This window comes from Spermophilus citellus (genome assembly GCF_964194105.1).
Source record: "Spermophilus citellus genome assembly, chromosome: 7".
Lineage (NCBI taxonomy): Eukaryota > Metazoa > Chordata > Mammalia > Rodentia > Sciuridae > Spermophilus > Spermophilus citellus.
The window spans coordinates 38,837,788-38,852,512 of record NC_138188.1 but is presented as its reverse complement, the minus strand read 5'-3'; the positions used below and the strand labels follow the sequence as shown (position 1 = coordinate 38,852,512).

Here is a 14,725-nt window from a genome sequence, read left to right as displayed (position 1 = left end):
CTGCCTTGGTTACACTGGAATCCCTGGATAATCCAAACCACTTTAATTCCATCTGCAAAGTCCCTTTGCCACGTGATGTGATATAACCTTGGGCTGGATACCAGAAGGTGAAGGCCACACGTACCTAAAATCTTGTGTCCTGCCACAAAGAACTCTCAGCAAGGGTCACACTGGGATGCCTCTCTTCAAAAGGTCTCTGCAGTGCTGGAGCTGGACTTTGGTTCTTCTCTTTTCCTCCCTTGGTTCTGTTTCTCCCCCTCTGGCCACTGCCACCTTCCACCCTGCCATACAGCATCTTTCAAGACATCCCAAATCCACCGCCCCCTCCCCCCCGCCCTTATCTCAGGGCGCACAGACTTCTGCAGGAAACCACAGCCCTTGGTGCACCAATCCCAGTTGCTCTCAGCCAAGCCCCAGCCCCACCCCCGGGGAGAACCACAGGAACAAGGCCAATCTGAAGCTCACCCTGGCTCTGCCTCCACCAGGGACACCTCAACTGTGACCTGCAGGGCAGGAAGCCTGGAGCCCCAGTCCCACTCCAGTTCCAAGGCCAGCGTCTCAACCTCCTGGGATTCTCAGCACCATCTTACTGAGGCAGGTGCCAGACAGCAGCACTGCCGATCTTCCAATCCCAGCAAGTTGTACTTGAGTGGACAGAAGGGCCCAGTCTCCAAACCCAAGCTGGCCTGTCACCAGTTGGTGGGTGGCCAGTCAGATGCAATTTGTTCTTACAAAGGCTCAGGACCCACATGTAATCTTAAAAGACGGATTCAGGAGACGCACAACACTGTATCAACTCATGTGGCGTGTTCTCCATGCTTAAAGTCCCATCCATCACCAGTCTTAACGCTGAGTGATGTCTGCTTAATTTTTAAAACTCAGTCCACCCTTGATGGACAAACCCTACCTTTTATGATAATGGTCAAAAACTGTGCTACAGATCGCTGACAGTAGATCCAAAAAATCATCTGTACAATGCTCTGAAAGCTGAAACATGATGCTGTAGTTGTCATAAAAAGGCTTCATTGAAGGACAACAGTCCTTGGAACATGAGAAAATGTTTTGTTCAAAACTCAGCCATTGCAATGTGCAGTGGTGCACAACTGTAATCCCAGCAGCTCAGGAGGCTGAGGTAGGAGGACAGCAAACTCCAAGCCAGCTTCAGCAACTTAGAGCCCCAAGCAACTCAGGGAGACCATCTTGAAATAAAAAAGGCTGGGGATGTGGCTCAGTGGTGAAGCACCTCTGGGTTCAAGGTTAAGCCCTGTGAACACAGAGCCCCATTCTGCAGCAGTCTCCTCATTCAGGAGCATGTGAAAACTCTGGGACCATATATAATTTCAAAGACAATACTTCTCCTTAGTGTAGGAACTAATGGATCTAAAAACGCTGAAGTCCACTTAGCACACACTGTTCAGTTTTAATTAAACTCCAATTTGTCTTTACTGAAGCAAGGGAAGCCAAACGAAAAGAAAAATTCCATATGGACTGTTTAAAATTCATGTAGACATGACCTCCACTTATGCAGAGCAATTCATAGATTTTAACCTGTACCCTTTTCCACTACTGCCCTCGCTTAGGGTGACAGAAAACTGCTCACACCCAACAGTAGGACTGCAGACATTCCTGAAAAATCAGAAAAACTCAAAAACAGAGGTAGCACTGAAACTGGCCTTTATTGAACATCTATCTGCATTTCATGCAGATTCATGCAACCCTGAAGGTTGGTATTAACCTCATTTGGCAGATAACTGCAGCTGAGAAGTTAAGCAATATGCTGAAGATTTCTAAGCAATCACATGTAAGTGGGGATTTCAAGCCCATTCTACCTCGTCCATCCAAAATGAGGACTGAGTCCATCTGAATGTGATGTCTCCCAGCAGACTAGAATCTGGGTCCTCCTCACAGGCTGCAACATGGGTGACAGCAATCCTACACTCAGAGCTCACAGGAGGCAGACTGGTGCATCTTAGCTCACCATGGCATGCATGGGGACATTACCAAAGTACAGCAGAGCTTGAGCAGCATGTGCTAGTCTACAGAAAACTCCACTAAGAGACACTGACACAGGAAGGGGCTAACAGCCTGGGATGTTCAGAGGGACAGACAGAATAATATAGTTGTGTGTCTACAAGTGACCAAAATGAAATACTCAGACGTATACCTAAGTAGAGTCCAACGTGAAACAGCTTAGAGATCTAAGAAAAGCAGGCCACCATTTTCCTTTGGCAAGGAATATAACACACTTACTGGTTTTAAATACCCTATCAGCCAAAGTAACCGACACTGAATCTTCAAACTAGTGCTACGCTCAATCGCCAAGGATGCAAAAGCTGGTTTCCGTCAGGCCGTCTGCTCTTGTTCAGGTTGTGGTCTGAGGGAGCAGGACTGCACAGAGGAGGAAGCTGCACAGAGGAGGAAGCTGCTAGGTGCTCAGGCTGGAATCTGCACGCCACTGAGAAATCCAGGCAGTGGAGTGCAGGAAGGAGTCCTGAAGTTTGGAGGAAAACCTGAAATGCAGCAGAAATGCTGTCCAAATGCAGACTCCAGCTGACCTAGGAAACCCCCATTCCTAGTCTCAGTCCTTTCTTTTACCAGGGAGTGAACCCAGGGGGCACTTAACCACTGGGACACATCCCAAGCCCTTTTTATTTATTTTTAATAAACCCAGATCATGTAGGGTTTTTTTTAATCTTTTATTTATTTTTATGTGGTGCTGAGGATCAAACCCAGTGCTTCACATGTACAAGGCAGGCGCTCTGCCACTGAGCCAAGCCACATCCCCCTATTTTAAGACATGGTCTTACTAAGTAGTTTAAGGCCTCACTAAATTGCTGAGGCTGGCAGGTGCCAATACACGGGGTCTAGTCCAACCCTTAATCCATCCCTCAGGCCCAGCTCCTGGCTTACCCTCCCCACCCACAGAACACTTCTGGTCTCCTGGGACCTTATACTGAAAGGAATTTTTAAAGAAGGACATTAGGAATAATCTAGTCCTACCCCACCTCCATGGCTCCTTCCACATCACGTTACTGTCAGCAGAGCACATCCTGAGTCTCTCTATTCCCTCCTCCTCTAAAGTCTCTGAGACCACATTGTTTCATCTCCATATGCTCCAAAAGTCTGGCTTGTCATTCCCTGGCATACAGAACTGTGACAAACAGTACGTAATGCCCCTAATTTCACTGACTGAAGAAAACTGGGCCACTAAGAGTTGGGGAGGGCACCTAAGGTCACATAGCAGCCAGGGGACAAGCCATGTCCAAACTGCTGAACCAAGGAGGCACTAATAAGATGATTTTGGAACTTTTTTGTTTTGTGGTGCTGGGGATTGAACCCAGGGCTTTATGCACGTGAGGCAGGCACTCTACCAACTGAGCTACATTATATAACATTTATTTCTCTTTAAAACCCACTGCTCCATTTTGGATGGCATCTCTATCCTCCTTTTATGTTAGGAATCTGGTCTGCTTTTGTCTAATCTCATTAAAACAAATTTTATCTACATCATATCTCAAAAATCCAAAAGTACAAATTTAATCAGTAACATGTAGTGCACAGGAGCCAAGTGGACAGCTGTTGAGCGCCTGTCACACTAGGCCAGTGGCAGTGGCACCTTGCTGCAGACCACGGCACTCTGCTGCATAGCCTGGTAAGAGCACAACGAAAGACTGCAAGAATCATTTTCTTCAGTTGCAAAGAATTCTGAAGTAAAAGCCACTGCCACTGTGATCTGACTGGGCAACCAGCAGAAAGGCCACTAGGCCACAGAGGCCCATCTGTGTGGGGAGCCATTCTGACACGTGATTGGGTGACTCCCGTTAAGGGCCTGAGGCACTCTGGCTGTGTCGGAGTTATCCCGACCCTTTCCTGATGAGAGAGCCCATCCGTGTGGGGGTGTGCGTAACCACTGACCCTGGAGACCCAATCACTGACCCTGACCTTGGAGTACAGCCCCCCCTCAACCTTCATTGGATGGAATTCTCCCCTGAATCTCTTGTTTCCCCCAAATAAAAGGCTGATCCCCGGCGTGTTCGCTCTCTCTCTCTCCTGCTAGCCCAGAGTAATCCTCGCTGCCCTGCTGAGCGGCTGGAGGCAGGGAAACAGGGAGACCGAGCCGTCTCGGACCTAGCATTAAAATAAGGTACTGTCTGTGTGTTTTATTTTGATCTCTTCTAACTAACTGAATGCCAGAACCTCATTAATGAAACCACTGCGCAGGCCGCGTGGTAGACATCTGGTCAGGCCCAGCCACCCTGTGCCCCCACAGCATTTCCACACTGCCACTCCTGAGCCAGCTGGGCTGTCCTGATGGTCTCAACTGCAGCAACACAGAAAACTTCAAGAAATACGCTCTGGTTTGTTTTTGTTTTAAGCAGGAACAAAGTAAAAATAGGAACAGGGCTTTTTTTAAAAAAAAATCCACAGATTATGTGGGAAGCACACCTTTCTCCAGAGGAGAAAGTAGCTCAAATTATGACAGTCCCACCAAGAATACAACTAAAGAAGCAGAGGAAACGCCCCTGACACTAACCAACAACGTGCCATAAAAAACTTAACTTGGTTTCAAGCTGCAAATAAGTTCCAAGTTTTTATATTCCACAATTTATATCTTTTATTGGAGTCCACAGTCTGCTAAATAAAAGCAATAAGACATCTCACAAATTATTGTACAATTTAAGTCTTATGAATTTGATTTCATAAAAAATTAGCTTCATATTAACCCTGGCTAACCTAAAGATGCTGTGTCTTCTATGGACTGAAATATATCCACTACAGGAGACTTATAAATCACTAAAATAATCCCATATATATATTTTTAAGCATGGTTTACAACAAAACATTTGTGTTCTTAATCAAAAGATCCACAGACTAGTTCAGAATGTAAAAAATAATTTTACAAAAAAATCCAAGATAACACTTTTAGATCCACTTTTATTTTCTTTTTTTCCTCCTCACATACAGAACTTCTCGACACACACTGCTTGCAGCTATAAAGTCACTTGATGTTGGCCAGGTACCATTTTATCCCTAAAACTTTGTTGGCATCAAAATATGACAGTTAACCAGTGTTAAATCCATAAAATATTTACATAGCACAGCACATTAAGCTTTAGACACTTGGCAATTAAACCACATAAAAAGAGGGCAAGACCCCATTCTACGTGTTCAGAATCAGGTGTTCACTGGTCCCTATCAGGCGAATGGACTGGTTCAAAGGGCAGCAGAGGCAACAGGCAGTTACTTCAGAGGACACTGAACACTATGATCTGGAAGCACGTTATGATGTCACCCCAGTGTCATGTACCACACACCTTCTCCAAGGTCGTCTCTTAATTCTAGAATGGCAGGTCCAGCTGATGCAAAATGAAGACAGACAACACAACATTTATTCTGTGGAGACATCCTACACATACTATGCACGTGCTATAATTTTGAACACAACTCGTCCCAAAAACTTGTCACGATCATTCTGGTTTTTTAGGTTGGGTGATCCATCAATTTTGCACTCAACTGTTACTTCATTCCTGGTACTATTAGATCCAAAGATGACCTGGACAGCAACTAATGGCTGCAGATATCCCACCTGGCAAATAAAGGAAAATATATGAATTCAAATTCCATAGTAACTTCATCTATACTTTGTTAGGAATTGATTACTCTGCAAATTTTTAAAATTTTTAATATATTAACTAGACCTGTCATGTTCTTTGCCTTATTTACTTTTTAAAAAATAAAGTGTTGAAGACTATGAATTTTCCTGAGTACTGCTTTGAGTGTATTCCATAGATGGTAAATTGTTTAAACATTCTATAATCTTGGTTTGAATATACCCTTTCATTCAAGGGTTAATAGAAGGCTTCTACTACCTCCACATGTGGGAGGGTCTTTTTTATTTTAAAAATTTCTAGATTTATTTTGGGTTTGAAATACAATAATATACTTCTATAATATGAAACTTTAAAATTTGTATTTTTATGGGCTGAGGTTATAGCTCAGTGGTAGAGCATTTGCCTAGTGTGTATGAGGCACTGGGTTTGATCCTCAGCACCACATAAAAATAAATAAAAATAAAGGTATTGTGTCCATCTACATCTAAAAAAACATTTTTTAAAAAAACGTATTTTTTATGACAACTTTTTTGACTGCTCTGTGTGTGTGTGATATACACTGGTCCAAAAGGCAGCAGAGGCAACACTAGGATTTAAAAGCTCATTATAATGCTGCCCCAGGAAGTAAAAAATCAACTTAAGATAGTGTTCACTATGGTCTCTTATGTTATATTTGGTAAACAGTCATAAGATCTACCTGATTTTACTTAGGTCTATATCCTATATGTAGTATAGTAGGTATACAGAGCCTTACTTTAAGTCACTATGCAACTTGGTGCAAACATACTCCTGGTTATTTTAGCTTCATTATGGTTTTTAAAGACTATTCTTTCCTAAAAGGAACCAGGGCTGATTCCCGGGCTGGGGCAGGAAAAGTGTGCAAGATGAATCTGGAGTACCTTATGATGCCAGAATATAAGGAAGTGCTCAGAGAATTATGGGAGCATGTCAAAAGGACACAGAAGCCAGTCTAAAGACGTTCTGCTAGCCAAATCTGGGACAATTTTAACAACAAAATAGTAATTATTATAGATTGTAAACCCTAAATTAAAGAAGAATCCATGAGTCTACTGTGCTAAAATAAATAACTGGAGAAGGGAAGGCTCTTGTGTCTTGTTGGCAGAATGCCAACTATCAAATGGAAAAAGATGAAAGTGAACAACCTGGTTTTAGGAACCATCCCACTAATAAATGACCCAGGCAAAAATCAACAAATGCTAAAGTTCTAGCCCAGACAGTAGTTTATAGACTCTCAGAGCACACCCGGTACGTGATACTTATTGATGAAAAGGCAAAAATAACTTGACAGTGTAGAAACCTTGCTGACTCCACCTTAAAAAAATAAACGAGCTAACATCACTATCAATTGGATTAATCGACACCATGTCCCTTCTGATGTGACCTTCTGAGAACACATTTCTTCTCAGGCACTACTGACGAAAGTGCCCAGAAGAGAGGGAGGGAGGCAGGAAAAACTGATGAACTCAAACTAAGGAACATAAAGCAAACCAGAAATGGTTCATACACTTGGGAATACAAGAACATGAAACAGAGGAACTGGGGAACTAGTCCAGATTTGGAGACCACAGACTGCTGAAGATGCACTTAGTGCAAAAACTTAGTCCCAAATGATTCAGATGGGGGAAATGTATGTACTTAAAAAATGATGACTGCTAAGACAAGTGAGGAAAAATATTAAAATCTGGGAACTCTGTACCATGTATTATTTTAACCACTTCAAGGATGGAATTTCAAAACACAAAGATGAAAGGGGTTGGAAACTGTCTCAGTGGCAGAGTACTTTTAATCTAATAGACATGGGCCCTGGGTTCAATCCCCACCACTGCGAATAAATAAATAGATAGATAGATAGATAAATAAATACATAAATAAATAGTATATATACAGCACAGTCCAAATTTTATAAATGAACATATATAAATTTCTAGAAAAATATGGACAAAACTGTACTACAATATTTTTATACCTGTGTAATGAGGTTTTTTTAAAAAAATATTTTTAGTTGTAGTTGGACACAATACCTTTATTTTATTTTTACGTGGTGCTGAGGATCGAACCCAGGGCCTTGCTCGTGCTAGGTGAGCGCTCTACCGCTGAGCCACAACTCCAGCCCTGTAATGAGCTTTCTGATTTCTTTAGTACTCTTCTACTTTCTCTAAATATGTACATACTGAATAAGCATATAGTGAAAGAGAAAATGGTATTTTGAAAACAATCATCCTTTAACTTGTCTGCTTGGGTTTGTGTTCTTAACTGTAGACAGGGAAGCTCCACTTGCCCTCACCATCTGTCTTTAAAAGCCCAAAGCGCTGATGAACAAACTTCATAGATCATGTGTCTACCTACCTCAGATGGGATAGTTCAATTTCCCAAAAGAGTAAGTATGACATAAATAACTTCTAAATACTTACATGCAGTTTTTTCCCATAATATGGAAAATACTTTAAGTCTATAACTCCAAGATTAGGATATGTTTCTACAATTGCTGTGCTTCCATCCTAGAGTTGAAAGCAAAAGAAACCCATTTTAGGACACGAAAAGAATTTTAAAATGTGTTTATAGTTAAAGCAGAATCAATTGGAAACACTATGGAGAACTATATTGCTACTCCAACTATATTATGTCTATTTTTGAGAAGATACTTGAAGTAACTAAAAAAAAAACCCTTTGACACAGAGTATCCTGATTCTTCAAAAATGACCTGCATAACCTACACTCTTTCACCAGGTCCCTTCTAACTTACAGATGTTCTACTGTAAAATCTTATCTGCTCTCCGACTGTTCAAATGCCAGCTCTCTGGCCTCTGACAACAGGAATACACCACCAGGTTTGGCACCAAGTTTTCCTGAGATGAATAAAAACATTGTGGAAATATTATCTGGAAAGCAGCGGCCACTGCAAGCTGCCAATCTAGAAACCAGCACTCAGGACAGGAAATTATGGTTAGTAACCATAATGACCACAACCAGGTGAAACCACTGACAGAAATTTATCCACATTTCCCATGAATTAATTTTTGAGCACATGAAAACCATTCAGTATTTGAGTCTCCTGGTATTCCAGGCATTTAAAAACTTCATAAACATGACTAAATACTTGAATTTTAGATGAGTAAACCTATTCTATGTTGTGTGGTGTTGGGATGGAACCCAGGGCCTCGTGCGTGCTAAGCATGCACCCCACCACTCATTCCCAGTCTGTACATTCTTCTTCGTTTTTCTTTCCTTTTATGGTACAGGGAACTGAACTCAGGGGTGCTCTATCACCGAGCCATATCCCCACCTTTTGTATTTTTTGAAACAGTGTCTCAGTGAGTTGCCCAGGTTGGCCTCACACTTGTGATCCTTCTGCCTCAGCCTCCCGAGTAGTTGAGATTACAGGCGTGGGCCAACAGATCCTGTTCATTAATTTTTACTTTTGAAAGCATACATGAAATAATATAGCAAAACTAAGAATCAAACAAGAAGTTCTACTCTCTGCTTATATCATCTCACATGTCAGGGGACAAGAATAAGAAATGCACAAACAAGAGGCACGAGGAGCAAGAGAGCATAAACAAGAGTAATGGCCTCACCTTCCAGGAAGGACAAGGTCTAATTATCCACATCAAGAACACATGGAAAGAGCAGGAGATAGCAAAGAACAAATTTAAGGACACAACACAAAATAAAAGACACAGGCACTGCATAAAAAGATATGTGCATCAACAAAGGGATTTAAACTGAAGAACACTTGATATAGACAATGCTAACAGAAAACACTAGTCACAGGTGTCCTACATGGCCAGACCTCTAAAATTCATGGGCTCCACCTGGCTCTCATGGAGCTAGGCTAGGAGTCACAGTTTTATAAGAATTTCTTCCAATTTTGTTTTTTTCTTTTAAACAAAAATAAAACTCTAAAAAACAAAAAACACCCCCACTATTTTGATTATTTTATGTACTTAACCACATCTCTTCAAAGCGAATTTGAATTGTTAGATCTAGATTTTATTCAATATCATGATTCCCATCTATTCTAGAAGCAAAGAGGTACATAATAGATACAAACGAAAAAAATGCCTTTAAAGCCTTGAGGGCAGGTTTACATGGACTTCTTGATAATGGCCAAAAACTTGCAAAATGAAAATCTTGGGGAAGAGTTTAAAGCTTCTGCCCCTGTGGCCTGGGTGCCTGTTTTCTTCTTAGGTGACATTGGCTTCATGGACCCACCATTCCAAGCTTGTGTACAGAGCCTGTTCACATGTGATGACAAAAGCTCCTGTGTACAGGTACACTGCAGAAAATTAGCACTTCCACCTTGCTGAGGCCCAGTACCAAACCTCAGAAACTTTCTACCGGAAAGATGTTAAGCAAATCCTGAGAATCGGAGAGTTACATGATACTTTTTCTTATAAGATATAATATAAGAAAGCCATAATGCCCTTTTGTCTTAAGAAGTGACAGTACATGCTCTCTAGATCTTTACAAGAATTTATCTCAGAAAGCTCAGCTTAGATGTGTGGCATGTAATTTTAAGTGAAATTCTGGCTTTTTAAATTGTTTTTGGTGCTGGGGACTGAACCCAGGGTCTTCAGTAGGAGATTCTGGCTTTTTTTCTTTTTTTGACAACTTTGGGGGTTGCAGGGGGGGATCGGGGATTAAACTCAGAGGCACTCAACCACTGAGCCAAGCCCTATTTTCTATTTTATTTAGGGACAGGGTCTAACTGAGTTGCTTAGTGCCTTGCTAAACTGTTTAGGCTGGCTTTGAACTCAAGATCCTCCTACCTCAGGCTCCTGAGTCTCTGAGATTACAGGTGTTGTGCCACAGCGCCCAGCCGAGATTCTGGTTCTTTATCTATGTTTCCTACAGAAGTAACTGTGGCAGAAGGAGGTAAAGTAACTTGCCGACAGTCACAATGTAGACTTCTACTCAGATGAGAGGACACAAACTTCTTGGCTTATTAGTCTAATCTAAATAGTGATCAAATACTGAAAAAATTTAAAATGATACTCTAAAGCAGGGTTCTCAAGCATGTGCCCCAGACCAACTGATTCAGAAACTATGGGGATGGAACCCAATAGACCCAAGTGATTCTGACAGATGAGTAAGCAGTTTGTGCCCAAATAAGAAAACCACCTGGAATTGAAGGAATTATAATTTTTTCCCACAACTTTAGAAGTGATTTCAATGCAACAATTTAGGTAAAACACTTCTGACAAAACAATTGGGGTTGAATGCTAATATTTATTAGCATAATAACAGAATTAAGTTTACAAATTAACAGTTTCTCCTCAGAACTCTTACCCATCTTTTATATATTTGTCTTAGATGTATTTGCAGCATGGAGAGAAAACAAAAGAAGTTATGAAATGAAAAATGCACAGCAGTCTGGAAAATAATGTAGGGATGGGGAGAAAAACAATACCTCTACCTTCTGGAAAATGCACCACCTTTCAACTCTCAGATGGCACTGAGGTTTGGCACACCAATTTACATACCAAACAGAAAACATGATACAGTAGTATTAAAACACTACAGTTACACTCTAAGATGAAAGAGTGTGAACCTCAAAACTGGTGAAACAGTGTATGTGTGAGGCCAAACACACAGAAAACATCACGCTGAACCATCACTAGGAAAGAGAAAGAAGAGCTGCTACTGAAGAGTGAGGGGACTTAGGAAAGAAAAAAGATGGCTAAACTCACTCGAGTGAGTTTACTTAAAATACTAAAGTATTTTAAGAAACATCAGAGCTTTAAAAGTTGAGATTTAAAAAAAAATACTAACCTTTGGAACACAATCTATCCTTGGATCTCCTTCGGGTTTTAATCCAATTATCTAAGGTTAAGAAACAATGATTAGTGTAAACATCACACACATGTGCAATGGAACCTTCTCCTCTATGGCTGGGGACCAGAGATCAGGGATGAGGGACCAGGAAGTTGAGATTGACTTTATTCTGGATTAAACCCAGTTACATCTATCTTTTACTTTGATTTGGGGGGCATTAAAATTAACTTGCCAATTAGCCATCTTACTGCTATCCTGAAGAGATTTAGAAAATGCATCCATTAACAAAGAGGTAACCAAAACACACTTGTGTACTTTGCTAACCTTAAAACAAGAAAACAAATAAACAAAACCCCTAGAAAACCTAAAACCTAATTATATAGTTGAACAAATCATTTAATATAAATATTAAGAACTGCAGCTGAGCATGGTGGCATACACCTGTAATTCCATCGGCTCAGGAGACTAAGGCAGGAGGACTGCAAGTTCAAAGACAGCCTCAGCAACTTATCGAGGCCCTGTCTCAAAATAATAAAAAGGGCTGGAGATGTAAATCAGTAGTAAAGCACTCCAGGGTTAAATCTCTGGTATTAAAAATAAAACAAACTCTCCAAAGGCAGAATAAACTGTTAATTTGTGGTGCTGAACCCAGAGACTTGCACACAACAGACAAGCTGAGCTACACCCCCAGCTTCCCTTCTTTTTAAATTTTGAGTCAGGTCTCTCTAAATTGCCCAGGCTGGTCTTGAACTTTCAGTCCTCCTGACTCAGCCTTCTGAGTAGCTGGGATTCTGGGCATAAGCAAATAACTTTTACGAAAACAAATTAAGTCATAATGCCCACTAAGTGTCACCTTATTTCAGTTATCTGGTTCCACAAAAGCACATATAGGAAAGAATCTACCTTAAGACACTCCTAGCACAATTGGGTACTATGCACCAAGGCTACTTCATTTATGTCAGTTATAACCATATGAATGGTAACAGGTATTTATCCATCTATTTTGTAAGAGGACCTTTTGGCATTCTGAATAAATATGTAGTTTACATGTCAATGCTTCTAAAATACAAATACTCCTCTCAAATAAAAAACATTGTTGCAACCTATATAAAATAATACCAAAAGCAAGAAGTAGCCTTGCACAGGCAATGACTTTGGGATTATACAAGTAAAATTTCTATATTAGGTATGTACATGTTAACACAGATCCCTGTGTCTGCCACTGCCCTTCTGTCAAGTTCTGCAGAGCCAAAACCCCTCAAGTGAGTGTGGTCTCAGACTCCCATTGTTCAGGAAGGTCATCCTAAGGGAAAAAAGCCAGAAGGTTGGACCTGTCAGAAGGGACTCCTTCTTTTGACTTTCTATTGGGAAGATACTGTCAGCAGGATAAGATTATAAAAGGCATCTCTATTAAAAATAATAATAATAATAAATTTAATTCCTCTTACAAACAGATCATCTAGTTTCACATCACTTTTGGCTCATTTTGTTAACCTTAATTTTTGTTGAAATGTCTCACTAATCACTTACTGGCTATCTGCCATGTTGTCAGGCAATTTTTCAGAAGGTCTCTAGAATTCTACAGGACAAACTGGAAACTGTCTTGTCTGTGGTCTCTCAAAGGGCAGGTGACAAAGCTGCAAGAGGACCAGTCTGGCACTTCAGGGTCTCGCTGGTTCTACCCACAGGAAATCTTATTTAGCACTGCCAACTTCAGAAGACTCAAGTTTTATTTTTACTAGGGTGGCAGCAATTTTCTTACCAATGGTGACTTCAGTGATATGTGAACTTAGGATCTTGTGAGTAAAGGACCAGGAATGATCCACTTTTCAAGGGAGACTTTGAAAGGTCTCAAAATACAGCTCTATCAGAGAAACTCTGTGGCATGCTATTTAAAGAGCAGCCAGGCATCAGGGCCATTTCACTACAGAGGGGCAGCAGCTTCCTTGCACAATGACCCTGAATCCATTACTGCTCTCACATAATGAACGTTATTGGCTCCTTACTCTGCTACTGACTGTGTTCAGGCACTATTTCTGTTAACAACAAAAAGCTGTTACCACTGCAACATCCCAGGAAGCTCACCTGCATGGGATTTTATTTCTATTTCCACCATTTCATCACATACACATATAACACAGAATTATCCTTTACTATTAAATATTTATAAAAAGCTAAATATAACCCATGAATAAACCAGGGATTGAACCCAGAGGCAGTTAACCACTGAGCCACATCTCCAGCCCTTTTTATTTTGAGACAGGCTCTCGCTAAATTACCTAGGGCCTCGCTAAGTTGCTGAGGCTGGCTTTGAACTTGGAATTCTCCTGCCTCAGCCTCTGGAGCTACTGGGATTACAGGTATGTACCACTGTGCCAGCCCTGCTACACATTTTTCAAAGCAATAAATATCACTGTTGGCCTTTTAAGCAAACTACTCCCCAATGAGGTAACATTTAATAAGAAGGCATTAACTCAAATCAAATGATCTAAAAATAGCTGTCAGCTTCTTAACAAAGGATTTTAGAAACAAGCCCCTGCAGAGGTAAATTATGTACGTACTCTGTTCATTTTTACAAGAATACAAGGTTTTCCTTTGGAATAGCCAAAATCAGGATCATCTATACCATTGCATTCTTGGAGTAAGGCAAGAGGAAACTGACATGCAGTATAAACTGGACCCTTCTGTTCAAAAGGAACTCCATCAGGACAGACTTTGAGATTACTCTGTTCTTCTCCAGAATATGCTGAAAAGGAAACATAGTCAAAAAAAGATTAGATACAACCAGGAATACAACATCTTTTGGATGATTTTCCTCAAAGATAAAAACAGCAATGCTAATTCCTAGATAACATCAGGGGAAGAATGCTAACTTTATTGCATTCCCACAACTGTACAAATTGGATCATAGATTAATCTCTTTTGTCACCATTAGGTGGCACCAGCCATGGCTATAGCATTACCTGAAAATCTTTAATGTGCTTGGACAAAAAAAAAAAAAAAACAATGGTAAGGACTTAAAAAAAAAAAGCATTGCCACTCCAGATTACAATGTTATAGGGAAGACAAACATTAAGTATAAAATTGCAGTCATGAAGATACGCAACATTAGGATAGTCTCCACTAATGGGAAGGCAACTGGGCTGAGAGAAGAAGGGCAGGGGTGAGTTAAGGAAACTGAGAAAGCACTTTTGATGAAGAAAGGCACCGGCCAGACGAGGTGTTTTAAAAGAATTAGGAATGGAGGACCGTTGTACCAAAGAGCCCAAAACAATCTACTAAATGTTTTAAACCAGGGGAAATGGCAAGGATGGAAT

At 40.8% G+C, this 14,725-nt stretch overlaps 1 protein-coding gene across 6 annotated transcripts in view; it reads right to left on the bottom strand.

Annotated features, from left to right (window-relative positions):
• Positions 1–4,876: 4,876 nt before the first annotated feature.
• The window catches only part of ATP1B3 (ATPase Na+/K+ transporting subunit beta 3), a 38,139-nt gene continuing 28,290 nt past the window's right edge, over positions 4,877–14,725 (bottom strand). For all 6 annotated transcript variants that reach the window (XM_081301424.1, XM_081301429.1, XM_081301425.1 and 3 more), the window contains 4 exons: positions 13,970–14,154; positions 11,406–11,456; positions 8,045–8,131; positions 4,877–5,587 (listed from right to left, as the gene is read on the bottom strand). In XM_081301424.1, coding sequence (XP_081157550.1) covers positions 5,417–5,587; positions 8,045–8,131; positions 11,406–11,456; positions 13,970–14,154 — 494 coding nt within the window. In that variant the 3' untranslated portion in view covers positions 4,877–5,416. The remainder of the gene's footprint in view (positions 5,588–8,044; positions 8,132–11,405; positions 11,457–13,969; positions 14,155–14,725) is intronic.